Source organism: Cheilinus undulatus, linkage group 24 (genome assembly GCF_018320785.1).
Source record: "Cheilinus undulatus linkage group 24, ASM1832078v1, whole genome shotgun sequence".
NCBI lineage: Eukaryota > Metazoa > Chordata > Actinopteri > Labriformes > Labridae > Cheilinus > Cheilinus undulatus.
The window spans coordinates 2036443-2064043 of NC_054888.1; the positions used below are offsets into that span (position 1 = coordinate 2036443).

General features: G+C 40.0%; 1 protein-coding gene across 3 annotated transcripts in view; it reads left to right on the top strand.

Moving 5' to 3' along the window:
- The first annotated feature begins 734 nt into the window (after nucleotides 1-734).
- agap1 (ArfGAP with GTPase domain, ankyrin repeat and PH domain 1) overlaps nucleotides 735-27601 on the top strand; it is a 245778-nt gene continuing 218911 nt past the window's right edge. For all 3 annotated transcript variants that reach the window (XM_041782109.1, XM_041782110.1, XM_041782111.1), the window contains exons 1-2: nucleotides 735-1510; nucleotides 10280-10582. In XM_041782109.1, coding sequence (XP_041638043.1) covers nucleotides 10420-10582 — 163 coding nt within the window. In that variant the 5' untranslated portion in view covers nucleotides 735-1510; nucleotides 10280-10419. The remainder of the gene's footprint in view (nucleotides 1511-10279; nucleotides 10583-27601) is intronic.

Here is a 27601-nt window from a genome sequence, read left to right on the forward strand (position 1 = left end):
TCAGAATTCTGAGATCAAAGTCAGAATTCTGAGATCAAGTCAGAATTCTGAGATCAAAGTCAAACAATTTTAAAATTCTGAGATCAAAGTCAGAATTCTGAGATCAAAGTCAAAGAAATCTCAGAATTCTGAGATCAAAGTCAAACTATTCTAGAATTCTGAGATCAAAGTAAGAATTATGAGATCAAAGTCAAACTATTCTAAAATTCTAAGATCAAAGTAAGAATTCTGAGAAAAAGTCAGAATCAAAAACAAGAAACATTGGTCTTTTTTCTCCTTCTTTCAAATGTGTTCTTTTTCCTGTCCCAAAATTTTATTTTTATTGATTTAAACAGTCCAAAAGAAGTGGAGGATTTGAAAACAAAACTGCTTTGTTGATAGTTGTTCGGTTTTATTTGTATGTTTTTCTTGAATATTTATAAAAATGTTCTAATTGTGTAAACTTGCCAGGAACCAGAATATTGTCATAAAGTGTTTTTCCGCCAGGGGGGCCCCAGACATTACAAAGTCTGGAAATGACTGTTTTTAAGTAATAACTATTTAGTTATTATTTAAACTATGGAGAAATAATATTTGTCGCTATAGTCGTGTAACGCGTGAGTTGTAGGTGGTTTTATTTTGAAGGGTCAAACCGGAACTCCCCGTTCCCTGTGCTGTAATTTGACTCCTCCTGAGGAATCACATTGACGGTAATGACGTCCCCGGCCGGGATACTGTGGCTCACTGTACCCGGGATGGACCTCACAGCACGGGAAGGGGGATCTGCGAGTCTGAGCGCCGCGTGCGGGACCTTCCTGTGAAATCTCCGTCTCTTAGCAACAGCTGCTTTAATTTCGGAGGCGCACGAGCTCCGCTGGGCTCGCGCTGGTCGTGGACGGGGGACGTTAATTTACGCAGCTGGTCCCGAAAAAGGGGGACAGAACAACGGAGGGACGGACGGGAAGAAGCATCCTAAGTCCCGGAGAAAGAACAGTTAGTCCGGCTGTGTGTGTGCCTGCTGCTGCTTCAGACTTTAGACTGTTAAAATGGCTGCTTTAGCCCTCTCTCTGGAGCTTTAACGCCCCTCTAGGTCGCTTTGTTTCACCGACTTTAACGGCGGAAAATCGGTGACTTTTCCCCTTTTCTCCCGGCTAGTTAGCTTTAGCCGGCTAGCCTAGCCACCTAGCAACAAGGCCGTTTTTCTCCAGTTTTCTGACTGTGAGAGCTTTTCTAAATCAGAGGCAGCCAGAGGAAATGTCTTTTTAATCCCGGACGGTGTCTAAGGATATGGGGAGGCTCTACTCAGACTGCTCCACATCTGTCTCCACACCGGGACCTGGCTCTGGGACGCCCCGGGGAACAGCTGCTTTCAGCGGGCAGTAGCAGCAGACTGACCGCCTCCTGGAGGATCAACACCAGGGACGTTTTTAGGGATGTGAAGGAGGAAAACTGTCCTTTCTGACAGGAAAACACACCTGCTGATGGGGCTGGACGACAACCCGAGATTTTAACATAAATTAAAACATTTAAGGTAAGAAAATAGCGTTTTTATCCATAAAGTTTATGATTAACCAGAAAAATAAAGACCTACCAGGCCTAGAGCTGGGGAATATGGACCTAAAACCACATGTTGGCATTTTTACCTGAACGGCATGGCAGGATAATAATACTCAGACATTTCCCAGTAAATAAATAACCCTGATAGGATTGAGGGAAAGATGAAACTTTAAACAAGCATGGCCTGTCTGACATCTGTAGCGCCTTATTTTGGGAAACTTCTCCTTTTAAAGACCAAAATAAACCTTCAGGCTCCTGCAGACTAAGTTGGCCTCCACTCTGATGGACTCTTTCTCCCTCACAGATAACAGTTTTGTAGGTTTTGCTCCTAAAGCTGAGCTGCACAAACACACTGCAGTTCTGTTGAGAAAACCTGAGAAAGCTGGTCAGTATCTTGTGTGTAATTTAAACAGACTGCATGCTAAATCTTGCTTGTGGCTGAATGTTTTCCTTGCAATCAGCTGAACAGAGAAATGCTGCCCGTGTTTTTGCACCAGTCAGACAGTCTGCAGAGTTTGGATGTAAGGTTTGATCCTAAAAGCAAGGATTTCTACAGATATGGGAGCTTCCATTCATTTTAATAGAAAACAAGAGTTTACCTGCAATTCTTATTCATCAAAATGAAAATAATAAAAACACCCAATGTGTGCAGTCTTAGACGGACTCACCATCCTGAACTACTGTCTTCTATAGACCAGGGGTGTCAGACTCAGTCACAGCAGGGCTCAGGTCCTGAATCTAGGGCTACCCTGAGGGTCTAACAGGGTCAACAGCAATGGATTATGGGAAAACAAAACAGAAGAACTGATGAGAGGATGATTCTGAGATTTAAAAAGTCTAAATGATAAATTTAAAGGCTCAAAACCCGAGATAAAAAGTCAAACTTATAAGATCAAAAGGTCAGAACATGAAATTAAAGTCAAAAAAAGTTTTTAAAAGGCAATTACATGAGATAAGTTCAAAATCAATAGTTTTAAAGGGCAAATATGAGAAAGAATACGAAATGATACATCTAAATCTCAAAATATCAGATAAAAAAATAAAAATAAAAAGTTTTAAAGGTCAAAATATGAGGAAAAATTAAAAATCAAGAGTTTTAAAGGTTAAAATATGAGGAGAAATTAAAAATCAAGAGTTTTAAAGGTTAAAATATGAGGAAAAATTAAAAATCAAGAGTTTTAAACATTAAAATATGAGGAAAAATTAAAAATCAAGAGTTTTAAAGGTTAAAATATGAGGAAAAATTAAAAATCAAGAGTTTTAAAGGTTAAAATATGAGGAAAAATTAAAAATCAAGAGTTTTAAACATTAAAATATGAGGAAAAATTAAAAATCAAGAGTTTTAAAGGTTAAAATATGAGGAAAAATTAAAAATCAAGAGTTTTAAACATTAAAATATGAGGAAAAATCAAGAGTTTTAAAGGTTAAAATATGAGATAAAATTGTAAATCATGAGTTTTATCCGTCAAAATATGAGGAAATATTCAAAATAATACATTTTAAAATTCAAAATATATCTAAAAAATCAAAATCATGACTTTTTTAGGTCAAAACACAGGATAAAATTGAAAATCATGAATTTTAAAGGTAAAAATGTGAGAATACGTTTAAAATCAGGAGTTTAAAAGGTGAAAATATGACTTGAAATTTAAAACTGTGACTCTAAAAGGTCTAAATATTCATGAAAAAGTAATCTGTAATTTAATATGTAGTAATAATTCTCTCTACTCTTTACTTTCTCACATTTTTTTGACTTAAGGGTGTTTTAAATCTTAGAGGTTAAGTTTACATTTTTATACCGTAGAAATCTGCAGACCTCATACTGGTGGGCCAGTTATAACAGTAAAAATATTAATGGTCTAACTGGGTATAACTGTTCCACGGGCCGGATTTGGGCCCCGGGCCTTGAGTTTGACACCCCTGATAGACTTCCAAAGCTAAATTGCACAAAAACATTGCCAATGTTAACATCACGATGTTGTTAGCCCCCAAAACTGAAAATGTCTTCTTTTTTCATGAAACAACGATTGTAGGATTCTGAGTGTGAACGGCACAGATTTTTACTGCATTTCTACTCTTGAAGGAAGCGGCTCCCAGAATTAGGAGGATTCTCTGGGTGCACTTTAATCACCAAAAACATCAGGCCAAGTCCTGCAAGCTGCACCAGAAGTGGTAATTTATTTATTTGTTTCTCTGCAGAAGTTTGCAGTCATTTCAAACGTGCATGGTGATAAAACCTCCACGCAGAAGCAGAGCAGGAAATTTCCTCCACATTTAATTTATTAAAATATTAAACTCCTCAGTTTGGGGTGCCAACAGCTTCATGATGGGATCACTGTCAATGATAAGTTTTAGTAGGTTTTAAAGTGGACTGAGCGAGTCCACTAAAGACCCAGAAGTGGGTGGTTTGTCCTTTCTGATGAATATAAATTCCTGCCTGCTGTCAAACTTACACAGAAGCACCGGCTGTTTCACACAGAAGTCGTATGAATTTAAAACTGGATCATTTCTTTGTTTTATCACCAACATTGACACGCAGACTCCTGCAGACTCTGAATGCTGTAGAAAACATGGGCAACATTTCTGTCTGGAAGATGTTTGCACCCAAAATCAGGGGATTTCTTTTCACTGCTAAGCAAAGGTGCAGGCTTTCTCCTGCAGACGTTCTCAGCGGCGCAGTAATGGTGATAAAGATCCATTTAATGCTGCACAGAGGTGGGAGATGAAGTCCAGTCTAAGATTCATCCTGATGTAGAGGTGGAGGGTTCTGAATGGATTTATGAATGTCCAATAATCAATAATAATTCAGATTTTAATCCTGTGGAACAGCAGGAACACAAAGATTTAGATGTCCATCTGTGGAAAAAGACAATTTAATGTCTGCAACTTCAGAAATGTTACAAGGAAGGATGCTCTACCTGCCTGTGGTTTAGTGCGATTTCTAGTTTACACACATCTGCCATTAGAGCAGGGGTTCTCAACGTGGGGGTCAGGACCCCGTTGGGGGTCACAAGACACTGAGAGGGGGTCTCCAGATGCCTAAAAAACTACAAATATTTGTAAAGTTTACACATTTGCCACTTTACACCAATTTAGCCAAATTTTACCCCGCTTTATCACTTTTCCCACCAGTCTTTTCAATATTGCTCCATTTTTGCCTCTTAAAAGCCATTTTTGTCCATTTTAAATCCTTTTCACTGTATTTTTTGCCACTTGTAAACCAATTCTTGCCACTTTAACCCATTTCACCAACATTTTGTTTGTTTTTTGCCACTTTAACTAGGGGTGTAAAGGTACGTGTATTCGTACTGAACTGATTCGGTACGGGTCTCTCGGTACGGTACAGACATGTACCAAACGAATACATGTTGGACGAAGCTCACATACAGAGAGAAAACCAGAGCGCAACTCACACTGTCCTGGCAACCACACAACCACCGCAAACGACAGCAACAGCCTGAGTATTCCCAGATAAACGTGTCCTTTTGTTCTCAAGTAAAATACAACAGTGGACAAAGACAACCACAGTAGCACCGACATTATTCAGCAGCTGTGTCGCTAAAAGCACGTCGTCCAGCAGACCAATCAAAGCATTTGAAAACACTCCACTCAAACAAGAACGTCACTGTAAGGAGGAGGAACAACAAAGTCTCACCAGCCAGTTATGAATTTCCTTTTCTTTGAGATTGTTTTTAATATAACACTGGTGCTCTGGCTCTGTGAATCAAATTAACTTTACCTTCAACTGTCAGCCTCGGAGCAGGGGGAAGGCAGACTCCTTCATGTCTGCAGCTGCGTCAAAGGTAAAGTTACCCTCAGATTTCACACGACTCTAACATCTTTATCTGCCAAGATGGGCTTTGAAAAGGTCTCCCAAACATTGTAGTAGTAGGTCCCATTGGCTAAAAAAGTAATCTAGTGCTGAAGTCGGTGTTGAAATCGGCAGGAAAGACGCTAATTTGCATGTTTAGAAAGCTAACGCATGGTTGTATAATGATGTGTTCAAGTTGGCTGGGAACTTTTAGTGTTAAAAGAATGGGTCAAAATATGTCGATATATATTTTAAAAGCTAGTAATTCAAAAATATGTTTGTTAATATTTGTAATCATTGAAGACCTTTTGGAAGGAGATCGCAGCATTATTAATAATCTAAATGTAATTTATTCAGCCTATTAATTTAAATACAATTTAATCTAAAAATAAAAATTACATTTTATTAATTTGCTTCGATTACCTTACCGTAAACATACCGAACTGTGACTTCAAAACCAAAAACGTACCAAACCGAAATTTTTCTTTACCATTACACCCCTAACTTTAACCCATTTCACCGTTTTTTGTTTATTTTCTGCCACTTTAACCCATTTCACCAACGTTTTTTGTTTACTTTCTGCCACTTTAACCCATTTCACCAATGTGTTTTTGTTTATTTTCTGCCACTTTAACCCATTTCGCCAACGTTTTTTGTTTATTTTCTGCCACTTTAACCCATTTTGCCAACGTTTTTTGTTTATTTTCTCCCACTTTAACCCATTTCGCCAACGTTTTTTGTTTATTTTCTGCCACTTTAACCCATTTCGCCAACGTTTTTTATTTTCTGCCACTTTAACCCATTTTGCCAACGTTTTTTGTTTATTTTCTCCCACTTTAACCCATTTCGCCAACGTTTTTTGTTTATTTTCTGCCACTTTAACCCATTTCGCCAACGTTTTTTATTTTCTCCCACTTTAACCCATTTCACCAACGTTTTTTTTTGTTTATTTTCTGCCACTTTAACCCATTTCACCAATGTGTTTTTGTTTATTTTCTGCCACTTTAACCCATTTCGCCAACATTTTTTGTTTATTTTCTGCCACTTTAACCCATTTTGCCAACGTTTTTGGTTTATTTTCTCCCACTTTAACCCATTTCGCCAACGTTTTTTGTTTATTTTCTGCCACTTTAACCAATTTCGCCAACGTTTTTTGTTTATTTTCTCCCACTTTAACCCATTTCGCCAACGTTTTTTGTTTATTTTCTGCCACTTTAACCCATTTCACCAATGTGTTTTTGTTTATTTTCTGCCACTTTAACCCATTTCACCAATGTGTTTTTGTTTATTTTCTGCCACTTTAACCCATTTCGCCAACGTTTTTTGTTTATTTTCTGCCACTTTAACCCATTTCGCCAACGTTTTTTGTTTATTTTCTGCCACTTTAACCCATTTCACCAACGTTTTTTGTTTACTTTCTGCCACTTTAACCCATTTCACCAATGTGTTTTTGTTTATTTTCTGCCACTTTAACCCATTTCGCCAACGTTTTTTGTTTATTTTCTGCCACTTTAACCCATTTTGCCAACGTTTTTTGTTTATTTTCTCCCACTTTAACCCATTTCGCCAACGTTTTTTGTTTATTTTCTGCCACTTTAACCCATTTCACCAACGTTTTTTATTTTCTGCCACTTTAACCCATTTTGCCAACGTTTTTTGTTTATTTTCTCCCACTTTAACCCATTTCGCCAACGTTTTTTGTTTATTTTCTGCCACTTTAACCCATTTCGCCAACGTTTTTTATTTTCTCCCACTTTAACCCATTTCACCGTTTTTTTTTTATTTTCTGCCACTTTAACCCATTTCACCAATGTGTTTTTGTTTATTTTCTCCCACTTTAACCCATTTCGCCAACATTTTTTGTTTATTTTCTGCCACTTTAACCCATTTTGCCAACGTTTTTGGTTTATTTTCTCCCACTTTAACCCATTTCGCCAACGTTTTTTGTTTATTTTCTGCCACTTTAACCCATTTCGCCAACGTTTTTTATTTATTTTCTGCCACTTTAACCCATTTCGCCAACGTTTTTTATTTCCTCCCACTTTAACCCATTTCACCAACGTTTTTTTTTGTTTATTTTCCGCCACTCTAACCCATTTCACCAATGTGTTTTTGTTTATTTTCTCCCACTTTAACACATTTCGCCAACATTTTTTGTTTATTTTCTGCCACTTTAACCCATTTCGCCAACGTTTTTTGTTTATTTTCTGCCACTTTAACCCATTTCGCCAACGTTTTTTTTTTGTTTATTTTCTGCCACTTTAACCCATATCGCCAACATTTTTTGTTTATTTTCTGCCACTTTAACCCATTTCACCAATGTGTTTTTGTTTATTTTCTCCCACTTTAACCCATTTCGCCAACGTTTTTTGTTTATTTTCTGCCACTTTAACCCATTTCGCCAACATTTTTTGTTTATTTTCTCCCACTGTAACCCATTTCGCCAACGTTTTTTGTTTATTTTCTGCCACTTTAACCCATTTCGCCAACATGTTTTTGTTTATTTTCTCCCACTTTAACACATTTCGCCAACGTTTTTTTTGTTTATTTTTTGCCACTTTAACCCATTTCGCCAACGTTTTTTGTTTATTTTCTGCCACTTTAACCCATTTCGCCAACGTGTTTTTCTTTTTGTTTATTTTCTGCCACTTTAACCCATTTCGCCAACATTTTTGTTTTTCTGCCACTTTAACACATTTCGCCAACGTTTTTTTTGTTTATTTTTTGCCACTTTAACCCATTTCGCCAACATTTTTTATTTTCTGCCACTTCAACCCATTTCACCAATGTGTTTTTGTTTATTTTCTGCCACTTTAACCCATTTCGACAACATTTTTTGTTTATTTTCTGCCACTTTAACCCATTTCGCCAACGTTTTTGTTTATTTTCTCCCACTTTAACACATTTCGCCAACGTTTTTTTTGTTTATTTTTTGCCACTTTAACCCATTTCGCCAACATTTTTTGTTTATTTTCTGCCACTTTAACCCATTTCGCCAGCGTGTTTTTCTTTTTGTTTATTTTCTGCCACTTTAACCCATTTCGCCAACATTTTTTTTTTTGTTTATTTTCTGCCACTTTAACCCATTTCGCCAACATTTTTTGTTTATTTTCTGCCACTTTAACCCATTTCACCAATGTGTTTTTGTTTATTTTCTCCCACTGTAACCCATTTCGCCAACGTTTTTTGTTTATTTTCTCGTTTATAGTTTCTAAAGATTGCATGCAGACTCGTGTACACTGACCAACATGCAGTAAAGCATTGATGAGTTTTCCCTGTAGATGTTGAAAACACTCAAACTGGACAGTTTTTCCTCTTTAGTTAATGAAAATTACAGTCAAACTCTTGCTTGATATAAAAATTGCATAAAAGCATTGGCAATGTCTCCCTATAGAATTCACAGGCAACCATAACTGGGTGGTTTTTTTCATATTGCCAATATTGGCATGCAAACTCCTGCAGACTGTATAATTGCTGCAAAAACATTGGCAACATTTGGTGCTTCCAACTCAAAATGTTGCCAATATTATAATGCAGTTTAGCTTTGAGAGTCAACCTAAAAATAGCCCATTAGTTGTGTCAGGGTCCATCAAAGACTGCAGCCAGCTTGGTCTGCAGGAGTTTTCACTGATTGGAAACGAGGAGATCAGCAGGTTTTTGTTAACTTCAGCACAGAAACGTCACCTTTAGGAGCTGGACTGCAGTTTCGGTGGCTAGAAAATGAAGTAGTATAATTTTGGTTAGCATTTTTCCTTATTAGAACAGAAAGTTGCCCGTGTTGGTTAAACAGAAATGTTTGGGGAGTTTCTGAAATTTAAACTGAGAGCAGAAATTTTCCTACAGTGTTGTGTTATTTTACAAAAACAGAAATTGTAACACATGCTGTGTTCACTAGTTAATTATGGAATATTGTCAATGTTTTTGTCCAGCTTAGCGTTGAAAATCTAAATCTGTAAACACGTTTGTTGTTAAGGAGAGAGTCTATTAAGGACTGCAGGTCTTCCCTGATGATGGACACTCAAAATAGGGCCATTTTTCCTTTTTGATGATTAAAAATCGAGGCAAACTCTTGCTTGCAATCAGAATTGCATGAAAGCATTGCCAACTTTCCATATGGAACATGCAGGCACCCATAGCTGGGTAATTTCTTCTATTTATCAACAAAATGTGCACGCAAACTCCTGCAGACTCGCTGACTGGTGCAAAAACACGGACAACATTTCTCTTTGTTTGAAACCCAAATCAAGTGATTTGTTTTTATCAATCACAGAAATGGACTGTATCTGCTGCAGACTTTCAACGCTCTGAATCACACAGTAAGGAGCTGCTTCTGTACTGAAGTTGTAGATGACCCAAACTGGTTATTTCCTTTTTTAATGAGTGAAAATTGTGATCTCCTGCAGGCCATGTTACCTGCAGCCTTTGATGAACTCCTACATCACTAACTGCTGATGTAGAGGTTGATTTAAAAAGCTAAATTGCACAAAAACATTGACATCATTTTCATAATCAAGTTGCAAGCCCCCTAACTTGGTTAATAGATTATTATTAGTAAATCCTGCAGTTGCAAAGTTGCATCCTTTGGTTGCTTGCAGCCTCTCTACAGAAGTGTGTCAGAGCTCTTTTAAATGTCGACCTTTTGCAGGAATTTGCATGTTATGTTTTTTCAGTCAGAAAAAGAAATGACCCACTTTTAGCTGCTTGCACTGTCAGGAAAAATGTCACCAATGCTTCCATGCAGGTTTGACTGTGCAGAGGTGTGTTTGCAATAATTGATCATTAGAAATGGTTCAGTATCGAGAGTCTAGGGCTTCTGTGGTATCAAACAGTCTGATCCAATCATATTAGAGCTGACTATTCTGCTGTTTTTTAACAGAAAATCTAGATTTTGTTTTTACATGAACTCTGATCCTGCTGATTTCCTTCTGGCAGCGATGGGAATGATGATCTGAGGCTTCCCTGATCGTCTGGAGGTCTCAGCTTTCACCGCCCTCGTCCCGCCCCCCCCCGCCTCTACTCATCACCAGAGAAGTGTTTTTATATTTGGACCCAGCGGACCAATCGCTGCAGGGATGAACTACCAGCAGCACCTGGCCAACTCGGCCGCCATCCGCGCCGAGATCCAGAGGTTTGAGTCCGTCCACCCCAACATCTACTCCATCTACGAGCTGCTGGAGCGCGTGGAGGAGCCGCTGCTGCAGAACCAGATCAGGGAGCACGTCATCGCCATCGAAGGTAGGGTGATGGGGAGGGAGGGCGTAACAGTGTCGACACACCTGCAAACTTTAAATCAGCGCTGCTGAAAGTCAGAGATCAATGCTTGTTTCATTTCTGTAAGAACAGACAGAACAGACACGCTCAGTGGGTTTGGACTTCTCTTTTAGTGACCGTTACCACACGCAGGGACCTGCACGCTCAGAGGGCTGAGTCTGCTGGGCTTTGGTGGTTCATACAAGAAAACGGACTCATTCTGGGGCCTGCAGCTCCTCTGCAGAAACTACGACAGTATCTATTTACATTTAGAGGTTGAAATTTCCTGTAATTTTTGGTGCCTGAAACTTTGATGCCTTACAGTTTCTGATAGTTTAAACCATGATATTGCTTAATTTTGGTGCCTGCAACTTTTTTATAGGAAAGTTGCTGTTACTTGGTGCAATAAGGGCACTGTACACGAGATTCCTTGAAACTCCTGATGATAAAACATGAGAAATTGACCAATTTTAAGAGTAATTTAGACACTATGCTTTAATTTTTTTGCAATTTCTGATAATTAACGATAAAAAACTGCTCAGTTTTGTTGCCCATAACTACCCTACAGACACTTTGCCAACATCTTTATGCAATTAGAACAATGTGCAGGAGATGTGTTGCAGTTTTTGTGCTTGCAATGTTGATGCCCTGCAATGTTTTTGCCAACAGCTTGTTGCAATAAAGAGCGTGTGCAGTCGGTAGATTTCTTGCAGTTTTTGGTGCCTGCATCATCTTTGTGCAAAAAGACACTGTTCTGGAGAGTTCATGAAATTTCTGATAAAACATGAAAAATTGCCCAATTTTTGGTGCTTGCAATTACCCTACAGAAACATTGCCAATATACTTTTGCAATCAGGACACTGGGCTTGAATTTCTTGCATGATGTCTTGCAATATCTGATAACCGAAAACATGATATTGCTCCATTTAGGTTCCTGTAACTTTTCTATAAGAACTGTACCCATGTCTTTGTGCGATTCGGGCCCTGTGCAGGAGATTTCTTGGAATTTTGATCATTAAAAACAAGAAATTGCCCGATCTCTGGTGCCTGCAACCACCCTGCAGAAACTTTGATACATGTTTGTGCGATTAGGACACGGATCAGGATATCTCAGGGTTTTTAGGTGACTGTAAGGACTCTATCTCAGGGTTTTTAAATGACTGTAAGGACTCTATCTCAGGGTTTTTAGGTGACTGTAAGGACTCTATCTCAGGGTTTTTAGGTGACTGTAAGGACTCTATCTCAGGGTTTTTAAATGACTGTAAGGACTCTATCTCAGGGTTTTTAGGTGACTGTAAGGACTCTATCTCAGGGTTTTTAGGTGACTGTAAGGACTCTATCTCAGGGTTTTTAGGTGACTGTAAGGACTCTATCTCAGGGTTTTTAGGTGACTGTAAAGACTCTATCTCAGGGTATTTAGGTGACTGTAAAGACTCTATCTCAGGGTTTTTAGGTGACTGTAAGGACTCTATCTCAGGGTTTTTAGGTGACTGTAAATACTCTATCTCAGGGTTTTTAGGTGACTGTAAAGACTCTATCTCAGGGTTTTTAGGTGACTGTAAATACTCTATCTAAGGGTATTTAGGTGACTGTAAAGACTCTATCTCAGGGTTTTTAGGTGACTGTAAGGACTCTATCTCAGGGTTTTTAGGTGACTGTAAGGACTCTATCTCAGGGTTTTTAGGTGACTGTAAAGACTCTATCTCAGGGTATTTAGGTGACTGTAAAGACTCTATCTCAGGGTTTTTAGGTGACTGTAAGGACTCTATCTCAGGGTTTTTAGGTGACTGTAAGGACTCTATCTCAGGGTTTTTAGGTGACTGTAAAGACTCTATCTCTGGGTATTTAGGTGACTGTAAAGACTCTCTCTCAGGGTTTTTAGGTGACTGTAAGGACTCTATCTCAGGGTTTTTAGGTGACTGTAAGGACTCTATCTCAGGGTTTTTAGGTGACTGTAAAGACTCTATCTAAGGGTATTTAGGTGACTGTAAAGACTCTATCTCAGGGTTTTTAGGTGACTGTAAGGACTCTATCTCAGGGTTTTTAGGTGACTGTAAGGACTCTATCTCAGGGTTTTTAGGTGACTGTAAGGACTCTATCTCAGGGTTTTTAAATGACTGTAAGGACTCTATCTCAGGGTTTTTAGGTGACTGTAAGGACTCTATCTCAGGGTTTTTAGGTGACTGTAAGGACTCTATCTCAGGGTTTTTAAATGACTGTAAGGACTCTATCTCAGGGTTTTTAGGTGACTGTAAGGACTCTATCTCAGGGTTTTTAGGTGACTGTAAATACTCTATCTAAGGGTATTTAGGTGACTGTAAGGACTCTATCTCAGGGTTTTTAGGTGACTGTAAGGACTCTATCTCAGGGTTTTTAGGTGACTGTAAGGACTCTATCTCAGGGTTTTTAGGTGACTGTAAGGACTCTATCTCAGGGTTTTTAGATGACTGTAAGGACTCTATCTAAGGGTATTTAGGTGACTGTAAATACTCTATCTAAGGGTATTTAGGTGACTGTAAGGACTCTATCTCAGGGTTTTTAGGTGACTGTAAATACTCTATCTAAGGGTATTTAGGTGACTGTAAGGACTCTCTCTCAGGGTTTTTAGGTGACTGGAAAGACTCTATCTCAGGGTATTTAGGTGACTGTAAGGACTCTATCTCAGGGTTTTTAGATGACTGTAAGGACTCTATAGGAGCCAAAGGAGCTTTAAAATGTGTAGTGGAGTCTGTGTCTGCGCCTCTCAGGTCAGTACTGGCAGCAGTGGCTCTCTCTGCTCATCTCCATTCCCCTGAATTCAGCGGTGACTCACTCAGCCTCTTTCAGTCTGGAAATAACCCAGAACAGCAGCTCTGTCGTCCTCTGTGCACATCTGGACGTGTCCCTGTCATGTTATGAAAGCAGCAGTGAGTGTCGTTATGTAAGAAAGTTGTCGATTTCTCGGAGTCTGACTCCTGCTCCCGGCTCTGGATCCTCCTCATTAATCAGGAGACTCTCGGCCCAGTTATGGCGCCCTGACTCACAGCGGCGTGCGGCTGATTTGCATGTGCGTTAGGATAGATGGATGTCCTGGCAGCCAGGTGACACTGACCCATTTTCGGCAGATTTACTGACATGAACATGGTTCTCACAGCGGGAGAAACCAGAGTGGTTTTTAACAAAGAGGACTTTAACAGACTGATAATTAACTCCAGAAGCCGCTAACAGGAAGTTCACATCTTCTCTGATCTTTCTGCAGGTTCCTCTGAGCGCTCTGTAACAGTAGAAAAGCCTCTGATTGAGGCGTTTTGTTTGCTTTTTCATAAAATCATCCAAATAGGAATAAAAACAGACGTTTTTACTGTGCTTACCGCCCAGGGAGACGCAGATTTGAGCCCTGAGGAAGTTTAACCGCAGGATCGTTTGAATGACTTGGTGGTGGTTAAACACAAATCACAAATATTCAGCTAACACAGCTGAATTCTCCTTCTGCTCTTACACATGCTCGGTTATTCTCCATGAGCAGATTTGTAAAAAGATAAGAAGCCATAAAGGAAGACGATGCCTCTTATTCGAGTGGCGTTCGGTTCAGCCATCCCTGCTTCGATTTCATGAAAATCTCAAATCTGCTCGGTTTTTCTGCCTCATAATCCTGCAGATTTCTTGCTCTGGTGAAAAATCCCATCATGCATTAATACCAGTATTTGGTGAGCGTCTTTGAGCATCACAGTAGGAACTTTGTGTGCAATCTGGTGCAGGAAAAATGAATTTGCATTAGTCTTAGCTTAAGTTGGCGTAGGGCTGGGGGATTACATCTCAGATTTATTTCCCACCAACAGTGATTAAAGTTTTAAGTCTCTTTATTTCCTGTTGATTAGAGAGACAAACTGAGATTGTTGACTAGTACATTGATCGCCAAAGGTGATTTAAACTTAATAAAGACGTATAGATGTGTAGGTGTCCCAGTCATAGTCTGGAAGGAAACTAGGACCGGGAAACACAGCCTGAATAATATATCACTGTATTTCTCTTGACCTTTACTGTAACGGGTTTATAGCTCTGTTAGCCACGGTTTAGCACAGTAAACCTGACCCGGTCTCACTCGTTGTGATGGGACATGCGTCCCCATTTAGAGATCATTTGGCTCAGCGCAGTCATTCCAGTCTAACCAGTGCCCCTCAAGGCTGACTGTCTTAATATTTAGTGGTCGGCTTAAGGATGTTCCTAAGCATCCGTTTCCCTGTTCAGCTGAACGCTCATTTAAATTTCGTTTAACAGACTCGTCTAGAGGAGAAAATCCTTATAAAACAGTTGAATTCCTCACAGGGTCGTAGTGTTAGCAGGTGTGACGTTAGCCTGATATACTCTCTACAGAAAGGCTAACATTACAAGCTAGCACTGCCAGCCTTCGTTCCTCTGTGCAGATTAATATCCCGCTTTGATATTTGGCCTCTTTTCACTTCAGGTGGACGTTCTACATGAGCTCAACAGCTCAATACTTCATTTTCATTTACTACTTTAAAAAACTGTGATACCGCGCTGTTCGTACTACATGCTAACCGCTAAGCCACCGCTGAACTTCTCATGTGTACATCCGTGAAGATCCAGACAGGAAGGTAGCGGCCTCTAGTGGCAGGAGGTATGTTACTGTTTAAAAGAGCATTATAGAGCAGGATTTCAAGCCTGTGTTTATAAAAAAAGACAGGTCATTCATTTAACCAACTCGTAAATCCGGCACTGGCTAATTTGATGAACAAATTTAACCATTTTAGCGATTAACCGCGCGCATCCCTAGTTATCTATAAACTGGAAGCGGAGTATAAACGTGCTTCACGGGCTTTGCTCTCCTCTAAGGTGGGAGGGTCCTAGTGACGTTGTTTTGGCTTTCTGGGTATTTAACCTGTAATTAATAACCTTTAAAGGCACTAGTAAATTATGATTGAATAGTTATATTCATTGTTTTATTTTTTGTAAATTATATTTTGTAACACTAGATAACTGAAAAAATAAAAACACATGACATCTCCCGTCTCACCCCTGCAAAAAATCGAATTCTTCCAATTAAAGTAGCACGTGCGATTGTCTGACCAATTGGATTTTGGTCGGACATGAGGTCATCAACCAGTTAATCAACCAATCGACTTGAAGCTGTCAGCTCTAGATGCTTTATGCTTCTGTAGAAGACAACAGTTGATAAGATTTTAACCTCCAAGATCTCAGCCAAAAATACTATAATACCCACAATCCTTGGGTGTCACGGAGATGTCTCTGATTGTTGGGGTCTCTGGTTACCATGGAAATGTTGATTATGACGATACATGCCACTGCACTAGGATATATGACAACATTATGATTTTATTTTTAATCACTACAGTAAAGGTAAGCTTAGAAAAGAGGTGCAGCAATGGATTGTGGGATATGTAGTTCCTCATTGTAAAGGCATAGGTCCACAGTTTTGTATCTTTGCCTGTCTCTGTTTCTGAATGCTGTTTTAGAGCTCAATCAAAGGTTTTATAGTCAGGGTGGATTTGAATGGAGAATTTCACTTCTGGAACTGGCACCGCCCCAAAAAGGGGGCGGGCACTGTTGAGCTCTAAGTGGCAACAATGGAGGGGGAAAAAAGCCCCAGTTTCACGAACATGTCATCCTTTGCCTTTGATGATGTCATCCTCTGAAGTCTCTAACCTGCCATAAAGCTATGATGTCATCAAAGCTTAAGAAAAACATTCTAATCCATTCCACTTCCACTGTTAGGGTTTCTATTAAAAGCATGTTTGATGAAATGAGTGAGAAAAGCGGTTAAAAAGGGGCTCAGCTAGCATCTTAGCTTAGCACAAGACTCCAGTTTCCCTTCAGTTCAGGCCGTGTCTCTGATGTCGCTGTATAGAGACAGGAGGTTGTTGGCTGCAGCGGGTGCTCAGTCTGTCTTCTTGAGGGGTCCAGGTCTGTCTTCTTGAGGGGTCCAGGTCTGTCTTCTTGAGGGGTCCAGGTCTGTCTCTGGCGTCCTCTCTCCATGGCGAGGTTGTGCTCGCTGCCTTATCCGTCTAGACGCATAGAAGGAGGTCTGCAGGCCCACCTAGAGCTTTAACAGCTAACATTCTTCACTTCCTGCCCCGCGTCACCTGATTGCTAACAGCCTGTTAGTAAGCACTGGTTATTTAGGAGTTGTGGAAGAGGTGTCACCTCCCATCCCTGGATAAACAGGCCTGCTGTGGCCTCATGTCAGCGCCTCTGGTCTGTGTATGTTTTAGGTCTTAACCTAGACTCCGCAGGTGAACATAATCCTCAAACAGCAGTATCAGTTAATACCTGTCCTGAAGAACGAGTCTAATCCAAACAGGAGCCGGTTCTGCTGAAATGTGACTCCTGTGAGGAGAAAGTGGATCTGAGTAGATTATATTAGCACACCTCCTTTAATCTCTCACAGACCTTTCTGTTCCCTCTTTGTCTGGGCTGCTTTTGTCTCATTTCTGCAGCCGTGTGACCCAGTTAGCCTCTGACGGTGTTTGTTCAGCCTGCAGCTCATTCGTCACTTTGTGCCCACATTACGCCCCGGCTCGTGTTTCAGCCGGTCCTGCAGACTCTGTCAGGTCTGCTTCGTTCAGGGGTAAAACCCGGCGCTGAGACTCTGAGGGTTCGGCTCCCTCTGAGACCACCTGTAGCTGAAGGGAAGACTCAGGAGCTTCCAGGAAGTGAAGTGAACTCCAGCCGTGGTTTACCTGTTGGCTTACCTGTGGGCTGAGTCAGCCACCTGCTGAAAGCTCTGTTTACACTCACTCTCTGCATGCTAAAGTTCACCTTTTACACCCTTTATACGTTTTGATCAGGCTTGTGCAGAGCTAGAGAGCTCAGTCTCAATATCTAACTGTCATGCATGTTGGAGCGTTTAGACGGCGCCTGACGGAGCTGAGCGTTTGAAGCAGGTGAGAGAGGTGTAACCTGCAGCGGCGTTTGTGTTTGCAGGCAGTCACAGAGGTTTGGTTTGTGTTCACTTGTTTGTTTATGATTCACGCTGCACTTTCCCATCATGCCGCAGGACTCTCAGAACAAAGTTAACGTGTCAGACCGCAGCTGGAGGCGGATGGTCCGTCACAGGGCCGTTATGTAAGGCTGCAGCTGATTGACGTCGTCTAATAACCACAATAACAGTAATAACAGTCAGAGGGATGCTTTTAAACGGGGCTTTGGCGCTTATGTAAGAGCAGCTGATGCACGCCGCTCTGTCTTCAGAAAAGACGTCAGGCTCTCTGCACCTTTTGTCCACGAACGCTGCAGCAGATTCAGACATCTTCCTCCATCTCTCAGTGTTTTTGTGATTTGTTTTCCTGCAGGCGCCCTTTCATTAGGCCTAATGTACGAGGTGAGGCATGAGTCATCATCGGGATGCAGTGAGCGCGCTCAGTAGAGGGAGATGCTGATGTAGCTGTGCATCAGGGTGTTTTACAGGATTAGTAACATGTAAACACTGATCATTATCCACAATATGACCCATATTTGAAGCTTAATGTGGGGTCTGAACGCTGATTACTGCCATGAATGTTGTGATAGGATGCAGGCGAGGATGATTATGGCGTGGTTACAGAAGTACGAGCCTGTTTAGGATCACAAATCACCACGATAACGATGATTTTAACTGTCAGTGATAGGGTTTCTCTCACTAACACGAACTCCTGTCATAAATAATAACAGCGTTTCTCTGCAGCATAGGCAGCTCTCTTCATCTCTTGGTGTTTAATTTGTTGCCAAGGATTTGGTCGATTTATCTGGTGTTTTTCCCTCTTTTGGTTAAAAATGTTAAAGTTCCCAATGTTTGTGGGTGGATAAGTAGGCGCTTATTCTCTGGCTTTGGTCGAAGATATTGTCAAAAAGTTGCAACTGTTCATTTTTGATAGAAAATGTTGGCAATGTTGAGGGAAACTATTCTATTTTTGCATAAAAATGTTGCACAAATGTTGCCAACATTTTTGTGAAGTTTTGATTGTACTTTCCCTTTTTTTTTTCTTAAAAAGCTGCATAAATGTTGCCAACATTTTCTGAAGTTCAGAGTGTACTTTGTCGTACTTTACTCTTTAAAATGTTGCCAACATTTTTGCCAGTATTTCCACATTCATCCTGGGGGTGTCTCTGGGTGAGAGCTGTATTAGTTGTTCCAAGCGTGCACACCACCGGACCAGGAGAGGAGACTGGGAGGAACATTAGCAGAGCCTTTATTAGAGGTTTTACGGTAAAGTAAAGGGCTAAACTTCTTCAGAGTAAACACAGAGGCAGTGACGTCTCACTCCCGCCAGGTCGGGGTCAGTATAAAGGCGCCGTTTTGATCCCTCACCTCGGTCATGTTCAGGTCAGGCTTCACTCAAAGTTGCCAGCTGATGTGAAACCAGTTTGGGTGAACTGGGATCTGACTGGGATTATCAACTCTTCCTGCTCCCTTTAATCTGTCTCTGCTGGGTTATGTGGACCAGATTAGCGGGAGACCTCAGGAGAAAACTGGCTGGACCAATAGGAGGTTTTATCAGAGATTTAGGTCTGGGATTTTGGCTTTTATTTTGAAAGGACGGTGGATGGAGCTTAGTTGGGAGTGGTTTGTTATCCCTAGCATTTATTTAGAAATAAATGAATAAACAAACAAAAACAGAAGAAATACCAACAGCTACCTGAGTTCTGTGTGGCCTTAAGTGTTCCTACATCATTGCATCACACTGCCTTCCTCTCTCGCCGCTCTCCTCCTCAGGATGAGATTAATGAGCTGAGAGCGTCCCGAGCCGGTCCTGATGGTCATTAAAACCCAGAGGATGCGGTCGACCGCTCGAGCTCATCGATCGGTCTGCAGAGGAAGCAGCCGGGGGAATATTGATGCAGGAGAAATGTCAGAGATGTGGGGCGTGTTGGAGTGGCTCAGTGAGGGTCTGGTGGTCACCGTGCTGCTGTCAGAGAGGGATTAATACACGCAAACAACCTAAAGACCAGCTGACACCTCCTCCATGTGGACTCTTCTGATTCAGAGACGGTTACAGGAATAATTAGCTGTAGATAAACGGTACACTTCTACAGAGGTCAGCAGTGGCATTATTGTAAAGTTAAAGGCCTTTCTGCAGGCATTTTTATAAACCTTTCAATCATCAGCTGTGTTTATGTACCGGCACAGTACGATGGTGATTAGATTCATTGTGAACATGCAGAGTTTATTGTGATTGATGCACAGTTTCAGTGCCTGCAGACTAAAGAAAATCAGCCTCTTAATCTCAGAAAAAAACAAGTCTGCACAATCAAATTAAGAAGGATGTTTGGGACAGATATCAGCCTTGTAAAATCAATTATTCAAATCAACACAACCTCAATGATGCTGAAACAAAATTCTGTTATTTATCGACTATTTATTGATCTTCAAAAATGTGATTTTTTCCTTTTTTTGACCCTTAATTTGTTTTTCTGCAGAGGATTAGGGCCATAAAAAATGTTCTGTCTGGACTCTGACCTTTAATCAACAAATTCTCACTTAACTTTTTTTTTAAGAGATTTTCATTCAAACCCTGACAAAAAAACTCAAAATCTGAGTTTATTGTCAGAATTAGTGATGCACGATAACTATTTTTCTGAACCGATACTGATAACCGATAATTTCCTACTACTGATGGCCGATAAACGATAATAACAGATATATTTTTTTCAATTGTTGATTTAACAAAAGAAGTTTATTTGATGTGTTTATGCACATCTAGGGGTAAGAAGGGGTTAATATGTAGTGAGCAAAGATATTTATAACTAATTTTAACTAATATCACTCATGTTTTTCAAAAAACAAAGAACTATTCTGACTTTATAACTGTTATTATAGTTCACTTTTCTTAGTGAAACATTTGTGTACCAAGTACAACAGAGACAAACAACAAATGGAGATATTTGGGGGTCCTTTTTTTTGTTTTTTGTTTTTTTTTTTGCTTAAGCCAGAATTAAAGCAAGCTGATGTTTTACATAAAGATTAAAAATATGCACTGACATAAGTCATATCAGAGATAGGTTAAGAATGTACAGTCCACCGTGGTCTGTGGCTAAACTTCTGTTCATAACGTTGATCAGACTGAATGAAACCACGTCAAACAGAGCAGGCAGGTCTACGTCTATGAAAGCAGCGATGGATCAGGAGACTGTCAGACTGATTTTGTTATTATAACGTTGGGCCTTTTGGCTCTGGCAAGCTTTCTGCAGTTTTCAGTGCCTGCTAATGCTAGGCTAGTGGCTGCTGCCGCTTCGTTTTAACGTCGTTAGGATGATGACTCCTACGTGACTTATAACATCCGTCGAGGACTTCTTTCTACTCTTTGCGACCTTTGCAGGGCAAATTCTACACACACGGTCATGTTATCCTCCCTGTAAATACTGAATAACGCCACCGTGTTGTTAGCATTTTAGCACAGGGGCTGCTATTTTCTCTTCTTCTTTGGTGCTTTAATAGCAGGTCGTGTACTGTGGTTCCACCTGCTGTTTCGGCATTTGTAGTCTCGTGAGAAAGAAAACAAACGCCAGCACTGCCGTGCTGACAAAAATATATATGTTATCGGGGCTCGTCGTAATGATATCAGGCCGATAAGAATGACATAATAATTTCTTGTTGTCAGCCCGATAACTATCAACCCGATAGTTATCGTGCAAACCCTAGTCAGAATAATGAGATCAAAGTCAGAATTCTGAGACCAAAGTCAGAATTCTGAGACCAAAGTCAGAATTCTGAGATCAAAGTCAGAATTCTGAGATCAAAGTCAGAATTCTGAGATCAAAGTCAAAATTCTGAGATCAAAGTCAGAATTTTGAGATCAAAGTCAGACTTATGAGATCAAAGTCAGAATTCTGAGATCAAAGTCAGAATTGAGATCAAAGTCAAAATTCTAAGACCAAAGTCAGAATTCTAAGATCAAAGTCAGAATTGAGATCAAAGTCAGAATTCTAAAACCCAAAGTCAAAATTCTGAGATTAAAGTCAGAATTCTGAGATCAAAGTCAGAATTCTAAGATCAAAGTCAAAATTGAGATCAAAGTCAAAATTGAGATCAAAGTCAAAATTCTCAGACCAAAGTCAAAATTCTAAGATCTAAGTCAGAATTGAGATCAAAGTTGGAATTCTAAGATCAAAGTCAAAATTCTAAGATCAAAGTCAGAATTCTAAGATCAAAGTCAAAATTGAGATCAACGTCAAAATTCTAAGACCAAAGTCAAAATTCTAAGATCTAAGTCAGAATTGAGATCAAAGTTGGAATTCTAAGATCAAAGTCAAAATGCTAAGATCAAAGTCAGAATTCTGGCTTCAAAAAAATATCTGACTGTTTTGTTAATCATTAAGGCTTTTTTAGTAGTGTGCTGCCATGACTAGTGTGCTGCTATCATGTTTCCTGTTAATTGTCTGAACGGAGGCTGACTTTCTCCCTATAAACCACATTAACCTATGACTCTGACTAAAGTTACCTTATCACATCTGACTTTCTCCCTATAAACCACATTAACCTGTGACTCTGACTAAAGTTACCTTATCACATCTGACTTTCTCCCTATAAACCACATTAACCTATGACTCTGACTAAAGTTACCTTATCACATCTGATATCTGGGTCAATAACAGGTGTAAGATCTTCCATCTTTGGTCAACATGCTGAGCTGTCAGACCGTCTGACTGCGGATCAATCACCATGGTTAAAGCTCCGGTCCAGAGGAAATCCCCTTTGCTATAAATCTCTGGTAAAGGTCAGGTCTTAATTCTCCGTCCAGGCAGCACTGACTGAATGTTCACACACTTGGACAGATTCTCTGTAAGTCGTCTCAGCTGATGAAGGGTCACCTGTAGTTAGAATACCATAATCACCGTAACTCTGTTACTGATGATGCAAAGATCTCTGGGTAAAAATCCCTCCCTCCAGGCTCCTATTAGGGAAACGTAGTTAGGATCCAAACACATGACTGCACTCGAATGCAGCATCAGTGGTACAGGGACGTTTTTATCTGTGTTTGTTCTCTGTGGTTCTCTGAGGACACGGAGGAGAAAAGAAAACTATGAAGTCAAGTTTAAACGACAGCTGGAGAGACGGTGATATAACACAGACGAGCTGTGTGGGTCTCACAGAAGAAGGAAGGACCCTCACTATCAAGGCCACCTCTAAGGGGGGGTGAGGGGGACAGCTTCCAGGGGGCCCACAGAGGTCAGCAAAATCCTGATAACCATATCTAATTTTAACCTGAATAATCTCTTTTATTAGAGCTACAAGATGAAGTTTATTTATTAGTTATTTATTTCATAAGATAATGATGTGGCTGGACACATTGACTAAACCGTCAGGAAAGTGATGTTGGATGTCAGAAAATAAAATAAAATAAACTGAGACAACTTTAGTGAGGAAACACACCGGTCATTTTTGTCGTAAATCCTCTGATCTGTAGTAAAATGAGTTATAGCTAGACTGAAACACTTTAAATTTGTTGAAATAAAAACAGAACTCTCTGGATGTGGAGCTGAAATAAGAAAATTATGGTTGAAGGTTCCCTTCAGGCTGTGAAGCTTAAAGGTAAAGAGACTCTGAAAAGGGAAACCGTGTTAAAGTACCAGGGCTGGTGTCTGTGACGGCTTCATCAGGACCTTAATCTGATGTCTGTGGACGTCTCACTCCCAATAATCTGTGTCGTCCCGGCCCAGACGCCCCGCTGAGACGCCATGTTTGCTCCTTAATCCTTCTGTTTGGAAGCTCTTTGGCTTTTTCACCCCCATCCCCTGTCCTCACACCTCGACCCCCTCTCAGTGTCCCGAATAGATGGATCCACATCAGTTTAAGACCGGGTCTAAAGACTAGACTCAGTGTCAGAGCTAATGTGGGCCTGCTAACATGTTATTAAATGTACATGAGCTCAGACTGTGTGTGCCTGCAGCTGTAAACACAGAACAGATTGTCTGCTACCTGTAAACACATCTTTAATTTAGTCTGTTTCTCTGATTTAAAGGAAACGTCTCCTCTGTTTCTGACCAGAATTTATTTTGATAGGGTTGTTAGGGTTTTACAGTCCACAGGTTTTAATGTGAAATCAGGATTACAGTTTAAAAACATGTGAAGACCTGGCTCTTCAGGGCACTTCACATTAAATCTGAGATTACAAAAAGAAAAGATGTTTGTTTTCTGTGTTTTTCCCCAAAGGTTAAAAAAAGAAACCTTTCTTTGATCTCACTGTTTTTCTGTTCATATAAAAAAGAACATCAAAGAACAGAACACTGATGATGTAACATTCTTTTTCATAACACCTGCAGTGAGTTACACATAAAAGAAAGAAGAATGTTACATCATTGTTCTATTCTTTGATCTTTCCTTTTTTATCAGAACACAAAAACAAAAAGATTCAACATTTTATCCATTTCTTTTTGAACAAACATCAGTTTAATATTTTGTTCCTATTTTTGATGCCTGATTTAATGTAAATCAAAAATCCAGAGTTGTAAAATAAATTCACCTCAATCAAGGCCGCCTATATTTAATTTGAACCAGAATAATAAGCAGTCTTATCAGAGCAACAGAAATGAATTTTATTTATTAATGCTGTAGTTCAATCAAGCCTTTTTCAAGGAAACCCTTTTTCTTAAAACAGAATTACCTTTTTACAGGGTAGTAAAAGGTAGTAAAAGGTAACAAACGCAGTTTGACTTAGTAGTATAAATCTTTCACCACCCCTTCAATATATTCTGACTTTTGCATTGATCCTGACTTTTGGTTTTAAGTTCCTTTAACTGTAAAAATCTAAAATAAAATATACGTGTGAGCCGGACGGCAGGACCTGGGTTGACGTTGATAGCCTCGATTGGTTCCGTTGCCCGATCTGTTTTGTGCATGCATGGTGTCGGAACAGCATCACAATGGGAAAATGTACATTTTCACAACTTTAGCTCGATGACCTGGCATTTAAGACTGGCTAAAGCCGCTCGTGGGGAATGGCCGGGAAGCTTTTCGTAAAGTTTGCAAAAAAAAAAAAAACATAAATGTAGGGCCCTGTGATTTCAGCATTAACAGAATCGCCGACAGAATCACGGAATTGGTCAATAAAAATGGAATTTAGAATTTTTTATTTTACCTTTATTTAACCAGATAAAAACCCAGTGAGATCAGGATCTCTTTCACAAGGGTGACCTGGTCCAGAGGTCAGCAGCACATGTCGTGAGAACAGTTACAAAGAAGTAACAGCATAGATTAAAACATACACTTTTAGAGGGGCAGTGGTGTTTTCAAGGGCCAGAGCTGCAACACAACAAACAATTTAAGATTTAAAACGCAGGCCCTGTTAAGTGGTCTCACACTGTCTGTCCCTCAGGATAGAGCAGAAGGCTCCAAGTGGACTAAGTTTCAGTTGGGTCTGTAGAGTATTCCCCGCAGAGGGGGCAGCAAAGCTGAAAGCTCTTTTTCCAAATTCTGTCCTCACCCTAGGAGCAGATAAAACTAGTGAAGTGCAAGAACGCAAGGCATAGCAACTGCTTGTTTTCTGCAATAAAGTGCACAAATAAGGGGGAATCAAACCTCAAAGAGCCTTTTAAATTAGGGTCAGCCAGTGTGCATGTCTGCGAGCACTCAGAGAAGGCATGTTTGATTTCATGTACAATTCACAATGGTGGGTGAGACGACTGCAGCCAGTGACAGATCTCAGTGCTGAATGAAAAACAGTGTCCAAGGACTGGAGACATTTGGATGACGCACTCAAATAAAGGACATCCCCATAGTCAAGAATGGGCAAGAAGGTCGCTGTCACTAATTTCTCTCTGAGCCTGAGAGAGAAGCAGGTTGTATTTCTAAAAAAGAACCCAAGCTTCACCCAAAGTTTAGTGACAAGATTATTTAAACCGAAGCTCCTGATCCAGGAAAACTGATCCGTGGAAACTGCGTAAATTGAATGAATTTGACTGAAATGCTGTGATTTTTTTTAGAAAGAGGAGCATATATCTGAGGAATATGTTCCCAGGGGAACACTAAAGCGGGGCACAGCATGTCCCTCACTCACAAACACTCACCCCGCCCCCTCCTAAACAATAACAGCATGTCAAAGCAGCTGCATGAAACACCGGCAAACATCATGTAGCTCCATACGGGGCAGTGCCGTTGGACATGATGTTGACCTTCAAGAAAACTCATCCATGCTTCGAGTTATTTTACCTCACCACACCACCTGAGCCGTGTGTCTCACCTCACGCGAGGCACACCGCTCCAAAAACTTAAAACGGAAAAAGATGAAATTTGGAAAGAAATGAAATAGAATTTGGCAAAAAATGAATCAGATTTCATGGGGCCCTATAAATGTGACCTGGAACGGTGTTAGAGCGGTCAAACTACACCAAGAATCCATCGTTCACCAGCAGCTCCCTATTTTGTTTTTTGGTGCGACACAGAGCAGTGCAGCTGCAAACAAGCTCAGCTACGAGCACAAGTGTTGGGTGTTGGTAGTAAAAAATATTGTAGAGGTAGTAAAAAAGGTAGTGAAAGGTAGTAAATCCAACTGTAGGATTCCTCTCTCAGCCCTGTTTTATCATAGTGATACTGATGTGGAAGGACACATTAGAGCTAATGCATTTGGAAAGTTATGTTAGATTGATGCCAGAAAATAAAGATGGAGAAACTGAGACAAAATATGATTATTGTGAAGTGATGAGAAAATGGGTCAAAATGGCAACAGTGGGTGGAAAAAGAGGCGAAAAGCGGTTTAAAAGTGGCACTATCAAAGCCATTTTAACATCAGACCCTGTAATAGTTTGACACACTTTTCAGCTCCAGAATAAAGTAACTGTTAGCAGGGATGCTAACGCTAATGCTACTGGTCTGATCAGCACTGAGGAGGATCCTGGATAACGTCCTGATTTCATTTACCAGTAATCACAAGAAAACCCAAGCAAACCAGAGAAATTGCATGAATACGTTGGCAACATTTTTGGCTCTCAAATGACACCGACATATTTGTACAGTTTACAAAGAGCTCCTGCTTAGAGCTGAACGATTTGGGAAAATAATCTAATTATGATTTTTTTACCCAATAGTGCGATTGGGATTTGATATGCGATTATTTCTGAAGTTCCTCATTTCATGTATTTTCCAACAAAAATAATCAATAATTCTTTCTATACTATAGCCAGCACAATATTAGATTAAACTAGAGCTGAACAACTATGAAAAAATATCTAATTGTGATGATTTTGACTCATTTTGTCTAACTGGAAATGAACTGTTGTATTAAAGGGAATGATATTTGTTAAATAAATCTAATATTTAAGAAATAAAGAAATCAAGCACTATGGTTTAGTTAGAAATGCAGACATCCTGTAAGCAGACACTGTGTGTTTGCCCACCACTACTACAGCAGCTATTAATAGCTGCTCTCTGTAAAGGCTGATGTTGGAGAGCACATACAGTACAGTGTGAACTGCTGAAGCAGACATGAGCGTCCACAGCTCTGTACCGCTTTCTCTGGTTAGGACATGAACATGAAACTACAGAGCTGCAGCTAATGTAGGAATGACGAACTGTCAGCTCAGTCCTCTTGTTTCTATAGCTTCATACTAGCTGTATTCTTCTACTGCACCAGACACCAAGAACGTGTACAATAAGCCCTGATTCTGATTCTGATTCAGATCAGGACTGGAGGTGAAACGACAGCCCATGTCCAGTCTTTGAAATCTGATTGTTTTACGGCTGTTTCTTCTCTAGAATCAGGATAAGTCTGTTATAGAGGAGAGGTTTGGCCACTGGAGGAAAAAATGAGATGCATTGTTGTTTTCCTAATTTCAGACCAAATTTAGAATTCAGTGGAAAAAGTCAGGATTCTGATGGAACAGTCTGAAAGGGGCCAGAGACAAAGGTCAAAATTTGGACTTCGGTCTCAGAATTCTGGCTTTGATTTTAAAATTCTGGTTTTGAACTGAGAATTTTGACTGAGATCCCAGAATTCTGGACCTGGCTTTGATTTTAATATTCCAGTGTTGATGTGATAAGTCTGGCTTTGATCTGAGTATTGTGGTTTTGATTTA